Source organism: Rhagoletis pomonella, unplaced genomic scaffold (genome assembly GCF_013731165.1).
Source record: "Rhagoletis pomonella isolate Grant_MI unplaced genomic scaffold, Rhpom_1.0 Rhpom_scaffold_00002, whole genome shotgun sequence".
Taxonomy (NCBI): domain Eukaryota; kingdom Metazoa; phylum Arthropoda; class Insecta; order Diptera; family Tephritidae; genus Rhagoletis; species Rhagoletis pomonella.
Genome location: NW_023458556.1, coordinates 96,425,139 through 96,451,613, shown reverse-complemented (window position 1 = coordinate 96,451,613; position 26,475 = coordinate 96,425,139). Strand labels below are relative to the sequence as shown.

The 26,475-nt window shown below is 35.6% G+C and overlaps 1 protein-coding gene across 1 annotated transcript in view; it reads right to left on the bottom strand.

Annotated features, from left to right (window-relative positions):
• LOC118734220 (ceramide synthase 5-like) overlaps positions 1–26,475 on the bottom strand; it is a 129,568-nt gene that overhangs the window by 84,014 nt on the left and 19,079 nt on the right. Inside the window, exon 2 of the mRNA XM_036463942.1 lies at positions 16,122–16,343. Coding sequence (XP_036319835.1) covers positions 16,122–16,343 — 222 coding nt within the window. The remainder of the gene's footprint in view (positions 1–16,121; positions 16,344–26,475) is intronic.

Below are 26,475 nucleotides of genomic sequence, written 5' to 3'. Positions count from 1 at the left end.
TTTTTGTTTCCTTTTATTTTTTTTGTTGGCTTACCATATAATATAGTGCCACATTTTAGTATTTAAATATTTTATTATTTAGTTAAGTTTATATATATGCTGGAATGAAAATGTCATTACAGTTTTCTTCAGGCGACTCACAAAAGTTGGTTTATCAATCATATTTATTTTGAATCTATCCCAGAATTTAATGAATTCCCTATGAACTGACTTCCCGGCCTGCTCTGACCATAATCCTAAACCATCGTTATTCAAGAATGAAATAGATTGCTTTAAATGTTTAAGGATAAAATGGGTTTTGACAGTTTGAGAAATTCCAGTACTTTTCAAAGCTGTGCGGAGTTCGTTAAGATTTTTATCAAAATTACTAAGATCCGCTTGTTATGCGGAAAACCATGTATTCACGATTTTGCTCATGTCTTTGAACGAGGCAATATATTTGGTATTGTTTTTACTGAGAGTTTCTTCCATACAAACTATGTTCAACATTTTTTTGTATGTGGAAGACACTGCCAGCAAAAAATAAATAATTGCAAAAAATCAACGAAATTTTCTGGTAACTTCAGACTTGCACTTTACTAATTGGCTCAAAAGCTACATTTTAAACATTTTTCTAAAAGATCTGATTAGAAATTGTGATCAGATGAAAGTGTCTCCGAGCCAATAATTTTGTACGGCACGGTACTTATAAGTAATCTAGGTTTCACGAAAAAAAAATAAATAAATACAAGGTAACATTAAAATATCAGTCATTTGTTTCGTTGCTGTGCGCTTGTTTCAAGCCTTCTGGCTTTTGCTATAATTGTAAAACTCTGTGCATGTCATTTTAACGTATTTAGGTACATACTTATATTAATCATCAACTATTGCTTATGCAAAACGTGCTACATTTAAAAAAAAAATCGCATATGAAAGAGCACCAACCCAACTCGTAATAATTTAAGTACACAAATTTTAGTATTTAGTATAGAAATATTCAATTGAAATACGCCAATATTAAAATGAAGCGCTTTGCACTTAACGGATGCTTTTTCATAATTAAGTTAAAAAAAAATTTATTTAAATTCCATGCTGTCTGTAATGGGATTTGAACCCTGACGCTCTGGAAATTAGCAAATTGTGGCAAGCATCTTCGTGCACTCAGCTACAGCCAGACATGTAAATGTGCATTCAAATGTTCAGTTTGAATCAACACCACGTGTGCGTGGTACGAAAGTATTGTTTTTAAGTACGAACATTTCAAAACGATAATCAAATAAAACATATTCATGTTTACTATGCGTTATTTCCCCCAGTAAATTCATAAAAATTTTCTTAATATTACAACGCCTTTTTTCTCTCAGCGTAGTCATTTTTAAGCAAAATTTGTGCAATCAAATCGAAAACCGGGACACTTAAATGAAACCCGGGACATTTTAAGGTTGGATCGGGACACCGGGACAAATAGTCTAAAACCGGGACATGTCCGGGAAAACCGGGACGTCTGGCAGCCCTACACACAAAGCGCATACTTTCATGCGATTTTCTTTATGATCGCATTTGTGTTCTGGATGTACAATAGTCATTATTTCCTGACAGAAGAGTACATAAATACCAAAATAAATCTCATACAAGCTTTCAATTTATTTACTTATTATGCGGAGTACCGTTGGCCTAAGTTAGAGCATTTTTATTTCTTGCACAAGCGCAGTGCGACTTGCCTGCGCTACTTGCTTATAGCAACAAACCTTTAATAAAAAATTACTACCGTATTATATAGCATACAATATTGTATACATACATACATATATTGCGATATTGAAAGTGTTTGTAATGAGAAAGTTCACGCTACAGAAAAAGGTAATTGTGGTGTTTTATCTAAGTTGTATACCGGTAGCGCCCAATAAATCTCGATCAATTATTCTTTCGGTAGGAGAAAATTAAAATGTTTCACATTGATTTGATCCGTTTTAGTGAGTTAAAAAAGGGGAACAGATTTGTATGAGGTTTCTTTTCGTATAAATATGCTCTAATTATCGAGAAGTACGCCTTCCTCTTTTACAAATATATCCTATCAGAAGTATATAAAATGTGGATAGCTTTAAAACAGGAGCAGCTAGGATTTCAATTTAAGCGGATTCTTAACCTTAAGATATCAACAAATACAACCGTGCTTTCAGATTTTGTCGACATTTTTATGCAACCTATCTTCGCTTCCTGCCCACCGTGCCCGATAGAGGCTGCACGCTTCCTACGGCTGCCGTTAGTGGAACTTGACGACAACGACTGAGATATCAACCGATCTGGGCGGGGTTGTTGTAGCCGCTACAACAACAACAACAAAACAACAACGATACACAAAACAAGAGGAATCATTCCTTTAGTGTTCAGCAAATTAATGTTGCCTATGTAGTTAGCAGAATGGTTCAACTGATTCAGTAGATTTCTGAGCATTATATGTGTGTGTATTTACGTATTTGCAAAATGCCACGTCCTCTGATATCCAGAGTATGGGCCTGTTCGAGGCAACTCGCCTCGGCTCGGGCCTTTCTTTCCTTTCTCCTTAATTTTTTGTATGGAGTTGCACAAATTGGAGGGCTTCTGCTTTCGCTACTCAAAAAAGAGCTTTCAGAAGGGCTTTTGTAGGACGCCTTCTGAAGTTCTTTTAAAGTTTTTCTTAATTCATAAAAATCATACTTCTTTAAGGAATTTATTTAAGGTTCATATCAAAAAGTTTTATTTAGACTTTAAATGCCTATTTGTAATGCTAAGTAATATAAACATTTATTTAAGTATTTAAGTACGTTCGCGTAAATTGTAAATAGGAAACACCTTTCTAGGAAGCATGCAGGGAAGCACATTTTCAGTCCTTGTTGGGTAAGCCTTTAAGAATGGCTTCACTTAAGACAGCCTACCTAAATTATCTTCAGGTTATATAAAATGGCAAAAATGGATCATAAGCGCGTTGTAGGATATGCGGAAATTTGCTAGAGGTGGTACGTCACCGCCACGAGAAATTTGTTCTTTTATGACTAAACAAATTCAGAACTTGAGCATTTCATGACCATCAATCATTCAGCTCTACGGACTGTGCCACAATAATTTGCTTATATCTGAACCAAAGCAACTGTACTTACAGGGAATATATTGGCACCATATTCACTTGTATCTTCGTTTTTGATTTGGATGATAAGTGTCCTGGTCGAAGGGTTCAGGATTATGGCAGCCCTACCAAGAACGCGTCAAAACCAAAACCAAAATGGGAACCAAACTGACGAGAGCGTTCTCATTGGGAATTATATAAAAACAAAACCCTGTGGAACGTTCCCAGAGAGAACAAAATGCGAACAATACTTTCGGTAACAGTTCTAAGAAAACAAAATGCTAACAAATTTCTCCTGAACGTTTTGGCAAAGGAAAAAACGGGAACAGAATTCTAAGGAACTTTCTCTCGAAGAGCAATTTGGGAGGTAAAGTCCCAGGAACTTTCTTACAGAGAACGAAAATGGAACAAATCTTCTCTGAACTGTCTCATAGCGTTCCATGACTCTGAAATGTTTGAATATTAATGTTACTCAAAAAAGAACTGAAAGATAATTATGCAAATAAACTTAACGAAAGACTTAGACACGAACTTTTCTTTCACAGAAAATAAAAAATTGTTCCATAAATGGACAGTTCACCATACTGAAAAAAGATCTGGACGTTGAAATGATCCAGCTTTCCTCTGGCTTAGAATTAACATCCGTGGTTTTCACTGAAAAAACTTTTCCTTCTTAACGTTATGTTTTCAAACTATTTCTTACCTTGTTCTCTAGCAGGACGTTCTCCAGACTTTTGTTCTTTTTTTCTTATGTGTTTTATTTTTCACTTTGTGTATTTCGGCTCACCCTGGTGTTGATTTTTGTCAAGTAGTTCTTATTATCATTAATAGTACATACATGGCGTATGAGTAATATTCTTATCTAGTCATCCTTACTAATATTATAAATCCGAAAGTGAGTTTGTTTATTTGTTACGCTTTTTTAAATTTTGTACACTGGTGCCATTTAGCAAAACTTAAAATATAGGATAGATTTAATCTCGATTATACGAGGGGCGTGGCACCTTCCATAAAACGGAATTTTCATACCGCATATCATATCTCAGAAAATATTTTTGATAGAGTACAGGAACTTGGTATAGATAGATTTGAAAATTATATTAAAGTATTTTGGACAGGGTTGCCACCGGTTCGGAAAGCCAGATTTAAATTAATTATTCGCATGCTATCTGAAAAATTAACATATGGGTGTCAAATGAAAGATTGCTATGAAACCTTCAGATTGAACATTTAAAATATTACTGAGTTGTTGTACAAACGTTTCCACCTGTTTAAAAATTAAATTCATTTAATTTAAATGATTCAGTTATTACAATCTAGGTTTTAATCCGAAGGCTCTTGAAAAGGCTATATTTCTAAGCAACATATGTATAGCAGGGACTCCACATTTTGAAAATTCAAATTCAACTTGAATTATAGGAATTAGCGGTTTAAAAAGTAAAATTCAAAATTTTCAATCATTTCAATGAATTATTACAGGGGTGGGTAAGGATGAGGCCGAAAAGAGCCACATGTAAATTCTAAATGCTACAAAGAGCCACAAAAAAACAACAAAACAAAAATTTTATTTTTAAATAAAATTATTAGAAATGAAAAACATTAATTTTATTATTATTCTAATGTACGCAAGATAGATATTAAAGAAAATTCAAAAGATCTATTTTGGCCAAATTTTCAAAATCCAAAATAGTACGCGAACAGAAAATTTGCAGAAACTTGCAAGTTAAACGAACAGCTGATAGAAATTTTATTTACATTCAAAAGTATAAAATTGAAAACGTAAGAAAACAAATCCCGAAGTCTTTTCCTGACACAGTTCACTGACTAAAGGAATAATTACTTTCTCCTTACAAGTTTAATTAGTCGCATTTTACTATTTTAACTTTCAAACCATCAAATTCAATTTAGGGATTTGCGTAAATTCCAACCAGCTGTTGTTTTTTTTTTTAATTAATTAATCCCAACGGTTTTCACCCTCCGACTAGTGTAAGAGTCCCAGTTAAAATCACGCAATGCAAAAAGCAAGAATTGTTTTTGAATTGATTCAATCCTATCTGAATGAACTTGGTACCGGGGATTCCAAACAATATATCCGTATTCTAGTATAGGTCTAAGTAAAGTGGTAAAAAGAGCTTTTGTAACATAAGGATCTTTGAATTCTTTCGACCATCGCTTTACAAATGCAAAAACGCCTTTGGCTTTATTGACTGTAATATTAATATGAAGGTTGAAATTGAGTTTGGAATCCATTGTGATACCAAGATCAACGAAACTGGATACCTGCTCCAGATTATAATTTGAAATTGAATAAACAGCTAGTTGAACTGCCCTTCGAGAGAAACACATAACTTTACATTTTTTAAGGTTAAGTGGCATATAATTTGCATTACACCAACTAACCACGTTGCTCAGATCCGCTTGTAACAAAGACCTTTCTTCGATAGAGGACAATGTTTTAAAAAGTTTCACATCATCGGCATAGATTAAAATTTTAGAATATTTTATTATAGAAGAAATATCATTAATGAATATCGGGAACAGAATCGGACCAAGGTGGTTTCCCGGAGGAACTCCTGAAGAAACCTTAATGATGTTGGAAGAACAATTTTTAAAAATAGTGAGTGACATACTTTGTCAAAAGCTTTACTGAAATCGGTGTGAGACATAAGTTGTTTGAGACATAAGTTGTGAACTCCAATAAATTAGTGATAATAGATTTTCGGGGATGGTATGCATCCTCTGGCAAAACTAGGGGATCACACCGATTAATAGAGGACTTCGGAACATCATCAACGTAAACGAGATCCAAGACCTCATTCCCACGACAGCCAGTTCTACGTACCGGAATTACTCGGGTTTTACCCGACCAATGGCTGTTGTTTCGGCGACCTAACCCCGCTTAGATCGGCGATACCCTTCAATCATTGTTCGTCCATGAAGCAACTCCTTGCAGCCGGATTGCTCCGCATCCTTCTTCTCCGGGCGGGCGTTGAGCCCAACCCGGACCAGAAACGTATTTCTGCTGTTTGCCAGAATCGACTCCAACCGAACTCCACTTCGGTTAGGTGCAACTCATGCAACGGATGGAGTCACCTAAGAACCTGCTCTGGTCTTAGGTCTCATCGGGAGTGGACCACAAGCTATGTGACTCCCTGCTGCTCAAGCCAAACGGCACAATCAGCCTCCACGGCTACCCGCTCGAGCAATGCACCCAACACCAGAAGAGCCTGCACGGCTCCGAGAAGCTCCTCTGGGCAGCAGCAAACCTCAACTCCCCCGCAACGGACTCCAGAGTAAGGTTGATGGGTCGGCATGGCATATTGATAGCTGCGGTCCAAGAAACGAAGCTGCACACCAACTCAACTCTGTTGGATTGCGCCGCCTACAATGTGTTTCGTAAAGATCGCGAGCGAGGTAATGGTGGCGGATTATCGTTCATCCTACACCACACAGTGCAGTATCGGCTTATCGAAAAAGACATCGACCCGAGGGACACCACCCTAGAATGTCAGGGCATAGCTGTCCGGTCAGCCGATGTCGAGCTCGAAATATTTAACGTCTATATACCCCCTGTCACCTGTTGCCCGGCAGGATGTCACCCTGACATAGGTGCGCTACTCAGAGGTGAAAACCGAATGGTAGTAGGTGACTTCAACGCGCACCACGACCTCTGGCACTCAAGCCTGGCCAATGATCGTAGGCGAAATCTTTTGGCTGAGCAGATAAGACGATTCGACATTCTGCACCATGAACGACGACGCCCCCACCAGGATTGTGGGTAGCTGCAGCAGCTCGCCAGACCTCACAATTGCTAGCGCTGGTCTGATCAATAGCATATCATGGCGACCTATGCTAACACTAGCATCAGACCATCTACCCATAATCACCTCGATCAATAAGCCTACCGACTTTGCTCCCGCGGACCACCGAACCTACACCAACTTTAACAAAGCTGATTCAGGCGGCTTCGCGGAAGTTACCGAGGGCAGCTTCGCCGCCCTTCCCACACCCACAAACGTACATGCTGGCGAACGCCAGTTCCGCAAGGTAGTCACTGCCGCAGCGGCTCGCTTCATCCCGTCCGGACGTATCGCGGAAGTCCGCCCAAATTTCCCGGCCGAAGAAGCTGTACTAGCAAATGAGCGTGACCACCTACGCCAGGTCGATCCCGCGGACCCTCGTCTGAGGGACCTTAATTTGGAGATTCGGCAACTGGTAAATCATCACAAGCAGAAAAAGTGGGGGGAGCACTTGAAGGCCTGCAACTTCACATCTGGTGTGAGTAAGCTCTGGTCAACCGTGAGGTCCTTGTCTAACCCAACGAAGCGTGATGACAGAGTGGAAATCTCATTCGAAGGTCGCGCTTCGTCGGACGTCAGCGCCAAACGTCGAGTGTCCAGGAGGCTGCACAAGCTGACAAAAAACAGTGCACAACTTGTTTTCATCAGCTGTGAAGTGAAGGGAGCTATCGGGAGCGCGAAAGCCTCCAAAGCTTACCTAACGGAGGTCCTCAACCTGTCTATGGCCACTCTCATCGTTCCTGATGTGTGGAAATCAGGGTGAGTGATCCCACTGCTTAAGCCGTGGAAGCCCACCAGCAAAGTTGACTCTTATCGCCCGATAGCGCTCCTTTCTCCGGCCGCGAAGACACTTGAGGCCCTGCTACTCCCATACTTCTACTGCCACCTCACCCCAGCGAAGCACCAGCACGGATTCCGTAAAGTGCATAGCACAACAACAGCACTTAACGCCATAAACACCCAAATAACTCGTGGCCTAAATCGAAACCGCCCTGTGAGAGAACGGTCCTAGTAGCGCTGGGCTTGTCAAAGGCGTTTGACACCGTCTGCCATTCCACGCTGACTTCCACGGGACTGAAGCGATGGTCGGCGAATTATATGAGTGGTCGACAGTCGTCAGTAATCATCCGAAATCAAACCTCGAAACCAAGAAGAATTAAACAAGGGATTCCACAAGGTGGTGTTCTCTCTCCCTTATTATTTAACTTCTACATCTCGAAGCTTCCCCAGCCACCTGAGGGAGTTTCCCTGATCTCATACGCTGACGATTGCTCGATTTTGGCGTCCGAGAACGGAATTGATGACCTCTGCTCAAAAGTAAACGACTATCTCTCCAGCCTTTCTCGCTTCTTTACTGCAAGGAGCCTAACACTCTCCCCAACGAAATCAACGGCGACCCTCTTCACCACCTGGATGAAGGAGGTCAGGCTAGAATTAGTTATACACGTCGATGGCACACCAATACCGACTGTAAACAAGGGGTCACCTTCGATAGCCTGCTCTCCTACTCCACGCACACAACCGCAGTTGTCAATAAAGTACAGAGCCGCAACAAGGTCCTCAAGTCGCTCGCCGGCATCACTTGGGGCAAAGACAAAGAAACGTTGCTGGCAACATACAAGGCAATTGGCCGGCCGGTTCTAAACTGTGCTGCGCCAGTTTGGACGCCGGGGACTAGTTGGACGCAGTGGACGAAGCTACAGACTTGTCAGAACGCCGCACTCCGGACAGCGACTGGGTGCCTTCTGATGACGCCTGAGCACCACCTACACAGCGAGGCCCGCGTGCTCCCCGTAAGGGAACACAACAAAATGCTTTGTAAGCAATTTCTGGTAAAGTGTCACAGAAGCGAACACCCAAACAGCCCTCTGCTTCAAGAGAAGCCTCAACAGTTACCTGTCAAGACTCGAGAATCTCCACACGACACCGACCACCTCTTCACATGCTAGCTCAATCCGACTCAGCTAACACCCCTCTCCCTCTGGTCCGACGCCATTGAAACAGCACGTTTCCTGGGCCTCCCGTTAGTTGAGCTTGACGAAAATGACTGAATGTTGACCCGAAAAAGGCGGGGCTTAGTAGTGCCGTTACAACAACAACAGCAAGATCCAAGACCTTTGCAAACTTATTTGGACAAATATTTATTTGTTTTAGGCAAAGTTCAGCCATTTCCTCCAGAAATATATTGTCACTATCTCTAGATGAAACTGGTACAACATCGGTGTCAATAATGTTCCATGAAATGTGTGGCAGATTAAAATCACCCAAAACAATCATAGAGTCGGTAGACGTAAGCATTGCATTTACGGACGCAAGTAAAGAGACCAGCTGTGTATATACTGATATGGCAGAATTAGGAGGGATGTAGCAAAGAGTTAAATAAACATAACTCTTACCAGCCTGTACACGTGCACATTTAAATTCGGTATATTCAATGACAGGAACACTAACTTCCTCGGACGGTATCGACAAATGCACCGCAAGAATAACACCACCGCCGATTCTGCCCTCGCGGTCCATTCTGTATATTTGATATTCATTTGGAAGAATTTCGGAATTAAAAATATGAGATTTGAGCCAGGTTTCAGTCAAGGAAATAATATTATAATTGCAGTAAAAACCTTTCAAATATAAGTCAGTTAATTTGGTATTCAAAACTCTAACGTTTTGATAGTAAATACTTAAATTAGACTTGCGAGTTAGTTTTTTTAATCAGAATTAAGTCTAGAAATTTTAGCTACGCGGATGCGGATGTCTAACAGCTAACATCCGCGGATGCGAATGCAGATGTCAAGTATTTTTAAGAAACAATTAGGTAAGTAAATTAAGTTACTTAGGTAAATAAAAAATGGAAAAGTTAGTAATTTTTAATAATGTTCATTTTATTTAGTAATTGAAGTCAAAAATTTGAATATTATAATATTTAATGAAAAGTAATGAGTATTGTATCGTGGCTGAAAATGTCGGATGTATCCTCCTGACTTTCATCTTTACTTGAAGAATCTAGCATAACGGCGAGATCGTTGTTTAAATACCGTTTACAAGCCAAACCAGATGTGTCAGCTTTTCTAAAGCTTTTTCAAAATAATTCTTCATTCTCATTCCTTTGGCTGTTTCAGAATTTGGGGAACCTGTAACGCCATCAGCGTTTTTTCAATTTTAGTTTTTGTAATTCATTTTTAATCTTTTCTTCTGCGACTGGTTAGAAAAATTTGTGCTTATAGCAAGCTAAATAAGTGGATATGGAAAATAAATTATTATTTTCCAGGAATGAAAATTTTGAACAAAATTCTGTTTTCAAAGTCGTGGCTGCCAGCCGAATCGGATCAGAATATTGTTATCTTTTTTTTTTAAAGCAAAAAACAACAAGATTTTTTATAAGCATTTGAATTTTTGGAAACACGAATGATGAGGGTCTCAGATAGTTACGTAATTGTTGCCTAATTAAAGGTCAGACTAATAGTTTTTTTAATTATTTGAGCATCGATTCTCTTTATAGCCAGACATTGAACATTTCTGCTGGAAATCCTAATTGAAGGAGCCTACTCTTTGACTTCAAATAGCAAAGAAAGGATACGTAAGGGGACAGTTTTGCCACAGAAGTTTTTAGCCAAGGATCCAATGTATATCAATATAAAAAAAATATTGCCCGACAAGTAAACACAATTACTGTTTTTGAAATTTTTCCTAAAAATAAATTCCCAATTTGAAATGATTTAAACCATGATACAAAAAAGAAGGTAGTTTCAATAAACAACTTTTAGATTAAAAAGCAGATTTTTGACAATTGCTCAATTGTTAAAAATTCGAAGCAGCGTTACCCAATTTAAGTTTTTTGGTAGAGGGGATTTTATATCATAAATTTCGGATAAGTATAAAATAGTTTTAATAATATTTACTGTTTAAAAATAATTAAAATCTTATCTTAAAAATGTTTAAATTTTATACTAAATACGATGACCACTTCCCAAAGACTTTATTTTTAGATTAATTAAATTTTAGTGAACATATACATATGTATAACGTCGATGTTTTTGCAAAACCGCCCATCGTCCAATTGCAAAACCGCCTATCTTACGGTGTTCAAATTTTACAGGAGAGCGAAAAACGCGTTTTTCTTTGAAGGCATTGCCTTGAAAGGCGCTATTTTCTCTAGCTATTATTTTACAAATCTGTTGTTTTAATATCGATTTTACGATTCTTATGCATAAATACCGATGCCTGGAGTTCAGGGTTACCAAACCTCATTTTTGCCACAACGGCGATTTAGGCGGTTTTGCAACTGATCGATGGGCGGTTTTGCAAAAACATCGACGATATGTAAGCATTTAAAAACTTTTTAGTGCCTTTTTGTCATCTGATTATTTTATAATGTATCTAGCCAGGACTATTACCGTTTTCTATACCGAAGATAACTGTTTCTGATATACACATTTCGGTGTGAATTTAATGCATATTTAGGTGGTTCACAAGGTGTCGTAAGTGTTGTTGTTGTTGTAGAAGCATACAAGTTCCCCAAAGGGTTTTTGGGGAGTGTTGCTGGAGTGACAGTCCTTGGCCAGATATAAATCTGGGTCGTTCCGGTTACGTAGACCCGACTTTCGTGGGAACGTGTGTCGTAAGTGTCGTATTGTCGTGTGTCGTAAATTTTTGAACGGCTAAACAAATGTTTAGAGGACTTGAAACCACAACCAAATACTTTTTTAACGGTGTGAAATTTCATAATACGATTGTTATGGTGGCTGGCGAACCCCTTAAATATAGTTTACTGTTCAATATGACTCCACCCATTAGAAAGAGAACGGTGCAAACTTTAAGGCAAGTCACCCTTACGCCAACCACAGGATTTACGCGCAGAAAACCTTTTCGCGTTGGAGGTCTTCGGCCGCGCTAAAATAACCATAATCTGCCCAACTCCGGCTACACAGTATTTTTTACAAAAAAAGTTCATATTTCACACCGAATTTATTAACAAACCAAATTTTAATCCTTTGATCGCAAGAGTGGACACAATAACCCGAAACCGTTGTACAAATAACCGAAACATATCCAACAAAAGACCGTTTGCTTGTTCAAATTTCGATTCTAAGAAGAAAATGCTTTAAATAAACAAAAACTTAATACAATTTTAAGGATTTTAGATATTGGATATAGTAGCACGAAATGTCTTAATCTGCTTAATTGTCAGGTTGTTAATATGGCGACGAAAAAGTGACAATGAAACTACCTTCTTTTTTGTATCATGATTTAAACGAATATATGTAACATCAAAAGCAAATCACGAAAATTTGGTTTAAAATTATAGTGCACACTTTCTTCCTTTATGTCTAGTAGTTTTTTTTTTTAAATTGGTCCAAAAAATCATAATATAGAAAGAAACCAATGCAGGTATTTAAAACACAGAAAACGAAAAAAAAGAATTATTAAAAGACCTATGTTTTCTTTGACGAACGTCAAAGGTCAAGTTGAAGTAGGAGCTTCTACGACTGCTCATTGATAGCTCGGTTATATAGCTTAGGAAATAATATGATTAAAGATACTTTTATCAAAGTTGATAAATATGACATTTGACCAGCTTTTTTACACAAATACTCCCAAGCGTGGCGCCCGGGTAACATGACCTAACGTCGCATCTCCACAGGCAAAAAATAGTGGCAACAATTTGTCATTTTGTTTGCCAAATATACGTTTTATCGGTGCACTTGCACAACATTCGCATTCGCAAAAGCTCCGCATTGATTATTGCGAATTCGAAAGCGAATATTCCCAACAACCCTGGTATGTATGTATACTAGAGGATCACTAAAGGAATCGTTTAGTTTTGTGTTGTGAGCACTAACTTTGTGTTTCGTTTGTTTCCCTATTTCTCTGCATTCAATTGTTTTGTTTGCGTCAGCTATCGCGAACGCTAGCAGAGTAAAGTTACCGCTCGCAAAATGTTTCCGAGTGATTTGAATCGTTTGTGTTTCGTTACCTTCTATGAGCGAAACTAAACGATACCGATACGTTTACTATTGTTTGTTTTCGTTCTCTGGTCCCAAATCAAGAATCTATTAAATTAGGGCCAAAAGTCAACGATTCGTTCTGATTCTTTTTCTGTGGACAGCTTATACAATTATAAATAACTTTTATTTTTAGCAATTTTTTAAAATATGGCCTTGCTTTTTAAGAAAAAATAATAATTTTTTATAAGGAGAAATATACATTTTTAGAATTTTACAGCGCACTAACCACGTATCCGAAATGAGGCTTGTTAAAAATTTTTTTAATTCTAAAGAAATTTCCTATTGCATTTGTTACCCATATTTCTATTCTACATTGCATTGAATTTTTTTAATAATTTTTGGAATTAATCATGTCTTTGAAATTACAAAGTTCTTCAATATAAATCCTGCGGTCAGAGAGAAAAAATAAAAACGCCACTTTAAATAAAAAAATAGGTTTCAAACCCATTTATTTATTATTTATTTCATGGTAGGAGAGCTTCTCAAACAATATTGAAGCAATTTTTTCGATTCAAGTTGTTGAAAAGTAATGAATATCTAAATCCCGGGACTAATACCCGGATCCCGGGATCGTGACAACGCCATCCCGAAAATCCCGGGATCGGAAAAAGCCGAAAAATTAACATCGCTAATTGACATACATTCACACATTTTTATGCCCAAAAAGGCATGTCTTGTATAGTACACTCGGAGCGCTCGCTGGTCTTATTTCTAAAAGTAAAAAGCAATGCCACCTCCTCGCATCTTAATCGTTCTATCACATCTTACTAACGAGTAGTCGCATAGGGCGTAACATTTAGCATCAATGTAATCCTTGAACAACGTTTCTGTAATACAGATTAAGTCAATATTTAAGCTATTAAAAATAAAATTCAAATAATCCATTTTTCCACCATTTAAGCTTCGAATATTAAACCCAGTGTAGCGATCTGACAAAAGTTTAATAATCCCTCTTACATGATTGCTAGCCAGCTCACATATTTCACTATACATTTTTAATAAATGTTAAGGTGCGTATGCAAGGCGTGTTTAAATTAACAGTCAGAAAAAATAACAATGAGACAGAAATGACATAAAGAGTATAGATGTATGTTGATAAATAGAAAAGCAATAATACTAAATAAGGGAGAAATGTTGACAGGGTGACAATGCTAGTTACATACATTATGATAATAATCTTACATCTATTTACTGATAGCTGCAGTACTTTCTATACTTTTTAAGACTGATACTTTAACAGCGTCAGCTTGTGGATGGCCTCTAACATATACATGCCCCCGAAATGAAAACGCTGATGTTAATCGTTTTTGCTTTTTAAGCTGCATAGCAAACGCATCAATTCACGATTTCTCTTTGTAAAGCACTCATGAATAAAGATTTTCCCTTCAACGCCAATTCCTTTGTCGCTAAGAGCAATGGACCGTCTCTTTTCCTTACAATAAACCGCCACTGCTTTCAGCAACTGAGAACGATCATAAGGTGAATTCAACTTTACAATAACGGGAGCATCAGTTTTTTATTTTTTGCTGGCAACCGAAAGGCAGAGCGGACTGGTGTTAATCAGTGCACGGACTTTACCACTTTATTGGTAGATCTACCAACTTTTTAGCTGTTTTTTATTTTCTACCATTTCTACCAACAAAGGCTAAAAATCTACCAATATTTTCCCGAAAGAAAGCAAAGAGATTTAAATGAACACAGTGTATACATAATTTATCATGGAACATACCTAAAATAAACATAAGGAGTTAACTTTGATCATAACTAACTGTTATGGAAATATTTTTCGTTTGCAATATGTTTTTTGTGGGAGACTGCCAAAGGTAAACTTAAATCATTTCAAAACTAATTTTAATCAAAAAATTTTGAAGTGCAGAGTAATTGTTTGTTTTATTGTAAAACAGGGCCAGAATCAAGACATCCGATATCGAAACAATTTCGAATGGGAATTTTCTTTACAGCTTTTGGTAGCGCTTCGCTTTTTCAGTTCAAAATGTATTTCAGAGAAAACAGCTGTCATTTTGTTTCATTCGATTCGAATCGTGCCATGACTTGGGCCCACTTTTATGTGCTACATATTTATACCTTTTTTGTAGAATGTTTTATTGTTTTATAAAGAAATACAATTTATTCCAAGGCGAATTCATATAATAAGGTGACGGCAAAAGTTCAAAAACAAAAATTCCACTAACAAATTTTACCCATAATGACAATAAGAATTACAACAAATACATCATTTTGACATTATAAATCCCCAAGGCGAAAATTCAGCTGCTTTGGTAACACCATTTTACCTTAATTAGCTTTCATTTATCCTAAATGAGTAAAAATTATATAATAATGTTTCTTTTAAAAAAATCTACCAACTTCTACCAATTTTTGTATGCAAAATCTACCAATATTAATTTTTTCGAAGTCCGTGCACTGGTGTTAATTTCACTGCAAGCAGCCGATATAGCTGCGAGAAGCTGCTTGTTATGTTCTCGTCTTTCACGAATATATGAGGTTATTCTCATGCTCACTCATTTGTTCGCTTGTATGTGTACATCGCTGCGAAGCTTTTCTTTCTTAGCACATTCGAGTTCGGTTTGACTTTTTTGCCACTTTTTCCAAATTTAAAGTTTTGCCAGTTTGAGGGTTAAATACATATCGTCGCTTGGCGCGCAATACCTCGTATCTGCCAAATGCAATACTACGTATGAGCGGCATAGAAAAAATTTATTTTGGATACTTCCCTACTTCAAAAATGTAATTATATACAGTAGAAGCTCATGTATAGTAAGTTAGGTTAGAAAACCATTCAAACGTTTTGAAGAAAATAAGTTTTTCGCGCTTTCGCGAAATCTTAGGACTATCTTATACGTGACATTGCATTTGGCGGATACGAGGTATTGCGCGCCAACTGACGATATAACCCTACTTACTTCTTAAATTTTGTAACTTCGAAAATAATGGCGTTCTATTTTCTCGAAAAAAATTTCACTTATATGGCAACATTATCAGAGTGCGACATTCACGCAATATGCATGTGAAGATGCTGAGAAAAGAACACGAAAATTTGACAACCTTGGCGCAGGGCTGATTAAATGCAACATTATTTCGAGAAAAGAAAACGCTATAAGTTAGGTCTGGCGCCCAGGGATTTTACCCTGTTGCACCTAACTTGTTGACCTCCCCTCGTATTATAACTACATATGTATATGATTTCAATTAAAACAATTGGGTTATACACACCTGATGCGGGTAACCATACCAGCAATGCTTTATATCCCAAAACCAAGGCTTATCCCATAGCACGATGATGCCAAAAATGAAGCTATATGTATAATAAATGCATCGCCATGTATTCTCGCAAAATTTTACGAGAGTTGTTGGTCGGTCTCCTGCTCTTCTTAAACGCCACCATCGCTGAATTTGACGTTCTGACATATCAGTTTGTTTTTTCAAAGACGGAACCTTAAATAATTCAAACAAAATCAATTTAGTTGAAAAAGCTACAAAGAATGAATACATATATCATCGTTTAAAGTACAAAACCGCGTATCGTTTTTCTGCAAAACAGCGTAACTGACATTTGCTGCCAAAAATTGGATTTGCTCACACAAGCTCTTGGCTCAATCCTTATCCATTCGTCCTGAAATACACTAGCCAGAAATGCGATTGCTTTATAAAAAATAGAACCTTTTTGAAATATGAGTGTTTTTACTCTCTAGAAAATAATTTATGCAACCTCACATACGCGGTTTTGCATTATCTTGATACGCGGTTTTGCATTTTGTTTAAACGCGATTTTGTACTTTAAACAACGATATGTATACTTATTTCAGCATAAAGAAAGAAAAAGTTTAACCAGAAGCCCCCAACCTGTTCCACAGGTGTTGATCTAAAGCTGTACACCAAATCATGTAAACCACCCTCGAGGGAAGGATCGGCACACGTCACCAGCGAATTGGCACCTACGTCACTGTTGACGTATAGTAGAGGATGTGGAATATACAAGTGCCAAGTGAAGTGTCAAAACGGCGCGTTGCGACGCGAAACGCGGTCCGCCGTAGTATTGTGCACTTTTAAAGCTGTATACTATGTTCATAGTATGTAGCATGTTAGAAGTGTACTTTGTCCATATTTTTCTGATAGAGCAATAATGTCCATGGAATTACTGCGCCTGCGAAAAGGTAATACTATTGTCTATGGACGATAAGAAATAGTTTCCATGGATGTTATTTCCGCTCGGCTTTATTACACATCACCGTAAAGCTTGCATGCTTTTTAACCAGTGTTGCCAAGTTTTTGAATTTGAAAAAGCACCAAAACCCAAGAAAACTTGCATTTTTCTCAAAAAAAACACCATATTTTTTATTGGAGCATTTAATGGACTTTGTATGCATACAAAATTGTATTGTAGGTATGCCGATTCAAATTAATATAAATTGATGTTTCTTGCTCGGCGGTCGAATTTCTTCTGCTTTCTATGAATTCAAATATTTTCGTCCAAACGACTGGACATTTTTGTTATTATTTTCTTATTTGCAGCTGTGTCCAGCGTTGCCGTTTCATTTATATTTGCGCTTTTTAAATATTAATTTTTCTTCGTTTTGTTAAATTTTTTCTACAATTCCTATCAAACGAAAGTAACAACAAAAAATTGAGTTTCATGAACTATGTGGACTACACTTTTAGTCTCTTATGGATCTCGTGAACTAAAGGAACGTAAAGAACTTTTCTTTCCGACCGCTTCGCACCAGAAACATAACAAAATTTGATTTCCCATAGTGGATAGCGCATAGTGGAACAAATCTTTTTGTGTACAAAATAGCTGCCTACTCGATTATTCCTTTTTAAAAAGGTTCGTTGTTCATTTTACTGTTAGGAGATTCTGGTGCTTTTTTTAATATTCGTAAAAATATAACAAATTCAGCCCGAACTAAAGGTCTAAAGATCGATTCCTGGTACCAGAAACATGGACGTTTTTGCAGGCAATGGCAAATTACCGTATGTAATTCTGGCATGATTTAAGGTGTTGCCAAATATTTTTTTGACAAACATATGCTCATTCGCTTATGATTGTTACTGTACCATGAATTCGTTTCCATTTTTGTAAAGTTCCTTACGAAAATTCCAATTGCTCTAAATTTAACTTCCATTTTTGTTTCAGATTTACAGTTTTGGTGTTTTCAAACTAAAAAAAAGCACCAAAAAACGAACCAAGCACCAAACTCAAAAATTTTCGCGTTTTGAATTAAAGCACTAAATTTAGTGCGAAAAGCACTAAGTTGGCAACAGTGTTTTTAACATTTCTGACATTAATTCACTTTTCAATTGTGTATTAATGTCAATGACATTAATTCCATTGTCGCAAAGCTACGATTATTCGAATACCTTTTTAAAATCGAATATTCAATTGTTGTAATAAGCAGGGACGTGAACCGGTTTTGAACCAAACCGGTTTGGAGCCGGAAAACCGCTTTTTTCTATTAATGAACTGAACCATTAACCGAAATGAAATTTTCCACAAATGTTTGATCCGAACCGAAAACCGAACCACTTTCTTTAAAGGTTTAAAGGTTCGTTTCAACCAATTTTCAATAGATAAATGTACCCACTATTTTTATTTTTTTGTTAAACATGGTAATACGTACCATGTTTTTTTACCATGTGACAATATCAAATGTAAGGGCAGCCCATCTCACTTGACCCTTAAACTTGCATGTTGTTGCACTTGACAATTGACACTTAAATTTGCGCGTTATTTTTTTGTTTTTCGAACCGTTGAACCGAACAGAAACCCCGGTTCAAAGACCAGAAAAACCGCTTTGACGAACCAATCCAAAAGTGCAACAACGGTTCGAACCGCCGAACCGAACCGACCAAATTTTTCATCCGGTTCACGTCCCTGGTAATAAGCGCTATTTGTTGAGTACCGAAGGTAGATTTTTCGGCCGAAACCGAAGTCGAACCGAACGTTCGATTTTGTTCTAACAATCGGCCGATTACCGAAGCCGATGATTTACTTCAAAATTAAGTAAATCGGTTTTTTTTTTTTTTTTAAATAAGCTCCTTCTTGCCTTATCAAGCGCACATAAAATACAAAATATTTACAAACGTATTTCTCTCGTGTGTATTAACAAAAAAATCATATTTTTATGAAATAATTGTATTCACAATTCAGTTTCTGTACACAGTCATTGTTATGTAGCAAATGTATTTGTTTATTTGAACTTTAATAAAATAATAATAATGTTTTGGCGTTTACACTTTTGCTAAGTGTTTGGCCGAGCTTCTCTAATTTTCGGTGTGCGTCTTGATGTTGTATCACAAATGGAGGGACCTACAGTTAATGAGAAGCTTCTTCATGGCAGAAATAAACTCGGAAGTTTGGAATTGCCTTCCGACAGCTGCACATTCGGTGAAATTATTACTTTTTCTGTGCGAAATTTATAGCAGCTAAAATATTGCATTATTTTAATGTAAAATGATGGCAACCGTTAAAAAGTGTTAAGTCAGTAAAAAAAATGTGGAAACATGACTTTCGTAAAACAGATTTGCCGCTTAATTTTTTTTTATGTTCAAATGATGAGTATGAGTAGTACTCGAAAACATTGTCCAATTAGCTTGGTTTTGACACAAGTTATTTTCTTACCATACTCAAATGAGCTACGTAATAAAGTATGTATGTTCATATGTACATAAATGGTTTCATCTAGCGATTAATTAATAGCATTATCGAAATTCCTAAATTAAATAAAAAAATGTTGACTACATGTCTCGCAGATATGCCTTGAGATATGTCGTCCTAAGGCGGTTAGTCTTTCTTCACAAAACACTTCATTTTCACTTGAGGTTTCAGTATTCTCCAATTCTCCACCGATATTATTTATATTCAAAATGCTAATGCTGATTCGTTACACATTTACCAAAAACCACTGGTAAATTCCTGAATGTTCTTGAAACTAATTTGTGAAAAGAATGTTCAAAGCTCTTTTCACCTTGGGCAAAAAATTTCGAAATTGCAATCCATGGATTATTTCATGGATTTGCCTTTATGCGAAGGCTGTTCATCAATAGTCTTTGCGAATCGGCGCGAAATGGGATGAAAAGTATACCTTGTTTATACCTACGCAAGAACCGCATTAACAAAAAGCTGATTTGCCTCAACACATATTTCTTTCAAGCATTTATACCTGTCGTTATAGCGCACTTGTTATAATAATAATTCAAATTTTTTATAATAATAATTCAAATTTAAAACGCCGTGTATCGAAATGGAAGCGAACAATAATTCAAATTTGTTATAATAATAACTCAAATTTTAAACGGGCTGTATAAAGAAAACCAGACTTTTTTCACTTCGCGTCAAATGACTGATGTGAGAAATAAAAAAGCGATTTGAAAACAAATTCGAGTCAATACACTTTCGAATTTCTGAGCGTATTGAAAGTTGGTTTATGCTTCCGTTTTGAATCACAGCGAACTGGGTCAAAGCGCTTTATGTGTTGGTATAAGCAAGGTAATAGTCACGCTGTTAATAGATAAGTGCATCAAGGACGAATATAACGGTTGTTTTTAAATAAAATAAAAATGGAGAATGCACGAACTATGTATGCGGAACCTATTTTTATGTTGTACTCGTCCATAGCTACATCCTATAATAGGTTTTGTTTCGGGTGTATTTCATGACTTTTTGTAGCATCGTGCAATTAATTACTTAAAAAATAAAATAAAATTATAATTAATTAATTCTAATTACATGATCATTTCGTTATTTTTTGATTATTTTCAATTATTTTTTAACTTCTTTAATGACATGATTAATATAATTATTTGAACATTTTCAACTATTTTTGATTTTTTTTTAATTGCATGATTAATATAATTAAAGCATTGTTCACTCAAAATCGGTACGCGTTCCAGCAATTCCTGTACAGCAATTGTTTCAATGTATTAAAAAGTTGCAATGCAGATCGTTAGACAATAGATCTACCATTATGAGGTTTAAATTTCATAGTACTGGCTTTTAATTTGACAGTTTTATTCGTGTTGGAAGTGCCTGCTCAAAAAATAATGTTGAACGAATTCGTTGAAAATCCGACATTCTCGAGATCAAAAATCAAATTAAAATTAAATATACCAAAAACTTCTAATTTTCCTCCAAAAATCAATGAATGGATTCCTTCTGCTTAAACTAACAGAGTAAGCTAATCATCAAAAAAAATCATTTCGCACCAGCTTAAGGATAAGGCTCTTTACCTCATTTTATAAAAAAAATCGGCTTATCAGAAGAAGATCGCGCGAAAGAATTGGAAAACGATTATCCACAGTGCAGCGAATGGAAGCTATGGCAAGACTTAAACCTTATCGAGTTATAATATATATATTTCTGTTAGATTAAATAAATTTGATAACAAAAATCGCATCCGTTTACTCTACCCCAAATGTTCACACCAAATGTGGTATTTTTTAGCAATGACTAAAAAACATGTTTAAAACTTGACTTCGGTCAACTCCCACGTTAAAAGTTTTAAGCTAAAAAGAAACAGGGTGATATCCTCTTAAAATTAAGTTTATAGAAGTTGACACAGTTGTCAAAGGGATATGAAATGACGAGAGAATCGAAACAGTCTTATTAAAACTCGATCAGACTCCGCAAAGGGCCATATGACCCCAGAAATATGCTGGAAGGAGCGCTTGCATAAAGTGTTAAGCCATTGTATCATTATTTTAGACCTTCAGTAAAGTTTTGGTTGGTTTTAAAGAAAATTAATTATTCACAGGTAACTTTAAATCGGTTTGAAGCCAAAGATATGAATAAAGTTCTGGAACTCATCAATTTAAAAATATGTCCTATTTACGTCAAATCGAAAAATACACGGATCTGTTCAAAACAAAATAAGTAGAGATGCGCGAACTATGAAAAAACATAAACTAAAGATAGTTTAGTGGACCAAGTTGATTACTCAAGTCTCTAGAACGGGTGTTCAGAAAAATTTTATCATTATCAAAGAAATTGTCTCTTATTTATTTATACAAGCAAAATATGAAATTTCGCTAACATCTATCTATAGCAGAATACTTCCCTTTATTTTTTCATATATTAAATATTATTTTCTGAAAACCTGTTAAAAAGATATAACCCATTTTACGCGTACCGATTTTGAGTGAACAATGCTTTATGTGATTATTTTCATCTATTTTTGATTTTTTTTTAATTGCATGATTAATATTTATATATAATTATTTGATTATTTTCTATTATTTTTGGATTTGTTTTCAATTTTATGATTTATTTCAACTTGTGAATAATACATTGCAATAATACACATACCTAGTATGTCTGCTCCAATGTTTCCTCTACAAAATTCTTTCTGAAAGTATTAATGAATAGCGAAGACAGTTTTCAATGTCTGTAAGAAATCATTCCTTATTTTTAAACTACAGTACAAGTATTTACTCGTACAGTGAATTTGGTTTCAGTTAGTTAATACTAACTTATAAAAATATGCCTGCCAAACACAGCTTCTATCTATTCGAAAAAGAATTTAAAATAATCACATAATTAGCAATAATCAAATAATTTAACGTAATCAAATAATTAAAGACAATCAAATAATTGAAATTAATCAAATAATTGAAATTAATCAAATAATTGAAATGAATCAAAAAAAAAAAATCAATAAAAAAATTTGATTAATTTTAACTCGAATATTTCTAATTATTTGATTATTTTTAATTTTATGATTATTTTTTAATTGCAATTAATTATGAGTATTTTTAATTATAATAATATATTAATTACTGGGTTATGTAAGAAAATTAAAATAATCATTAAAATTAAAAAAATGAAAAAAATGTATGATTATAATCGTAATGGAAATTTTACAGCTCTCTACTCAAGTTTAGCGAAATAGGTATTTGTGGGTGGAGCGCCACTGCAAGAGGAAGTCTCCAGTAGGGTACCCCGCCCTAAAACGGGCCGACCTAAATTAAGAATGTAGGAATGAGCGATTTATGCGAAAGACCCTAGCAGGGGTGTCGCCTTTGTCCTCACTTATTGCGGTCGTTATCTGTTGTCCGCCGTATGATGGCTGTGCCAAGTCCATGGTGCGGTTTGTGTGCGCGCCGTGGTGGCGACCGCTAAAGCGCCCAGTGCTGTGGCTCCGTATAAAATGTGGGCAATTATGGACGGATTTAAATGAAAACTTGTTTCCTAGTGAACTTGAGGGCGTTGAATTCAAAAATGTTTTTTGATACTTTTCATAGTCTCTCTGTAAATGCAGTTTGAAGTTCAAAATTTGTATTCTTGTTGCATTTACACACACAGGTGGCGACCCTCTTCAAAATATTTGCAAGCTATGACCTTAAACCTCTTTCGTCTGGCTCCCATATACATATATGGTGATACATATTTCAGTCACCAAATTCCCTAAATTAAAATGGAATTTGATTTTTTAAACGGGTAGCAACCCTCCTACATGTAGTTACGAAATCAACCCTTTCAAAACCCATTTCGATTGATACCCATCTTTTAGTAATTCATTTAATATATTAAATAATTTGGATTCAATTTTTTAACAGGTGGTAACTCTTTTCAAAAAATTTGGCCTATTTAAAGGAAGAGGCATTTAATGTGCCTTCTCATTTTTGTAAATTGAACGAAAGGTGCAGATCACAACAGCAAAAAATTAAAAAAATACATTATGCATCTGCTAAAACCGCACTACTTCGCAAAGTGCAAAACTTTTGATTTATGGAAACATGATTTTACATGATTTTTAGATTTACTCAACTAAACTTTAGTAATATTTTTATTTTCAACAAAATAAATTTGCATTTAAATATAGCGAGTCTAAACTACAGGATTCAAATATTTTTAAAAAATTAATTTTTTGCAGTTATCTTAAGCTATTTTAAACGGAAAAATTAAAAATGTAACTTAATGTCTCATAAGTTGTATTTTTGGAATTTTTCGTATAAAACCTAAAGCTGATGTGGCTCTAGGGTTGCCAGATTTTTTTTTTAATTCAGTACTTTCGGCATTTTCACCGCTAAAAAATCAGTGCCACGCCCATTTTCCTAAAATTGTATGAAAAATAAAGTTTTTGCTTAAGGGCCATTGTATATATCAATTTGGAGTAAATATTGATGAACTGCTCAAAAAATCCGCACGTTCGGTACATATACACACAAATAAATTAAAGCTCGTATGTATTTTTGCTTAAATTGCTTAACTTCGACAATTTGTATGCAATTCCATTAGGTGAGGTATCTACCGATTTATTCGAAAATAAATGTTCTTTTAGATAAATACTACATATTTGGCAACTAGAAATTTTTGAAATTAGCGATGATCAAAGTTGAAAAAGTGAAGAAAAATAGGGCCTCATCAAAATTTAACCTATGAAAACTCCCAACAAGCTATGTCTAACAATATATTGTTATAATCGTTTTAAAGGTCTATAAATCTTCTTTTCAAAACTTGTTCGATTTTTGAAATCGGATAGAAAATAGTCAAGCTATTAATAGATAAGTGCATCAAGTACGAAAATAACGGTTTTTTGGTATAAAAAAATGGGGGGTTGATGAACTATACGGAGCCTATTTTCATGTTGTACTCGACTATACCACCAACCAACACTAGGTTTTGTTTCGGGTATATTTCATGACTTTTTTTCTGTAGTATATGTTATTGTTGTTAACTGAGTGAACAACCAGATAACCTGATCACCAGGCATGTGTAAAAACAACCCAAGTAAAACAAAAACTTTTCTGCAGTCGGGCCACAATTGAAGCTACTCGTAGTAACATTACTTCAGAAAGAAGTTATTTAACTCTTGGCCGAATAAAACCATGACTGTGTAGTACCAGACTGACAGGTGTAGCACTTTCACACATCCACTTAAGATATTAAAATTGACACTGAAAGGATCATGAAAGATCTGCGAAAAAAGGAAAGCACAAAATTGAGTTTGCAATTTAAATTATTTAGTATTATCGAAGTTCTGAATACTTTGTTAAAACAATTCCATCCTTCAATCGAAAAACGTTGTAAGCAAGAAATATGTATTAAATAATATACCTACATCCATTGCTTTAATAAACACAATGCACAATTTTGTATCTTCTTATTTTTTGAAATATTACACTGTGGAACACAAAAAAAACCTAGAGTGCGCATATATCAGGTTTAATAGCTGTTGGCCATACAAACAATGCCCCATACTCAAATTTCCTATATCAATTCGTGTTCTCGAGAAAAAAGTTTTCAGGATCCGAAAATCTCAGTAAAGCGGCAAATTTTTTTTTCTCAAAATTTTGAAAATTTATCGTTTTTTTTACCTATATGTTGAAAATATCATACAAAGCAAGTATAGGCAAAAAAAAATATTTTTTTTCTCGAGAACACGAATTGATCTAGCAAAACTGAGTATGAGGCACTGTGTTATATAATTTTTATATTACCAGTTGGATTCTTGTAGGTCATATGGCCTGAACTTTGAGTGAGGGGTTACTCTTCAGTGAAATGTGTTAAACGTCTTCTTAATTTAACCTTATTTGACAAGTTGACCCCAATAGCCCCTCCCGAATCAAAATTCTGTATTTGGCACTGATGTGAACGAAGTGGAATAGAGATTGAAAAATCAGTACAAATCAGCACACATTTCCAAAAAATAAGGACATTTGCGTACTGAATTGGGAATTGAAAATTTTCAGTACAGCGAGTAAAAATTCAGTACTGTCCTTTCTAAATCAGTACGTCTGGCAAACGTATGTGGCTCCTACTAAAATATTTGGTTTGAAATGCGTCAACTCCAAGGGCCTTTTTTCTGTGTATGTATTACTCATTTTATATTAAATTTGGAACCGGAGGCATGATAATGGATAAATTACCTTTCCAACAATACCAATGACGTCTATATTTGGGACAACGAAATTTTTGATTTTTGCCCGATCGCACAGCACTGTGCGGCGGCAATTGATCGTGCACCAACACCGGAGCTGATACTCCAACGGTCTGCGTACCGATGCTACGATTGCCAGACGTACTGATTTTATCAGTACAGTACTGATTTTTCAACTCTTGTACTGATTTTATTCATTTCTTCAATCAGTACGCTAATGTCCTGATTTTTCAAAATTTGTACTGATTTGCACTGAATTTCCAATTCAAACAAAATACTTTAGAATTTTCTTAAGGTTCTTACATAATGTTGGAACTTCCTTAAACTGTACTGTAAAAAAATAATAAGAAAATAATTTAATTATAGTTGACATGTTTTAGATAATGTTTGATATGTCCAAGAAATTAATACAACTAAAAGATCAATCGTTTTATGGGCATATCGCCGGGTCGTTACGTACCAATTGCGATAATATGGTGGAGCTTAAATTATTTAAAAAGAAGGCTGAAATTTTTGTCAAGTGTTATTAGTTATCTGGAAAATAACTTTCAGTTTAATAACAATAAATTTGAATATCCGAATGGCTTTTGCCTATAACTTACAACTCCTTTTTCACAGTACTATGATATGATATTCATAGTACTATGATTCATAGTACTATGATATATTCATAGTACTATGATTCATAGTAC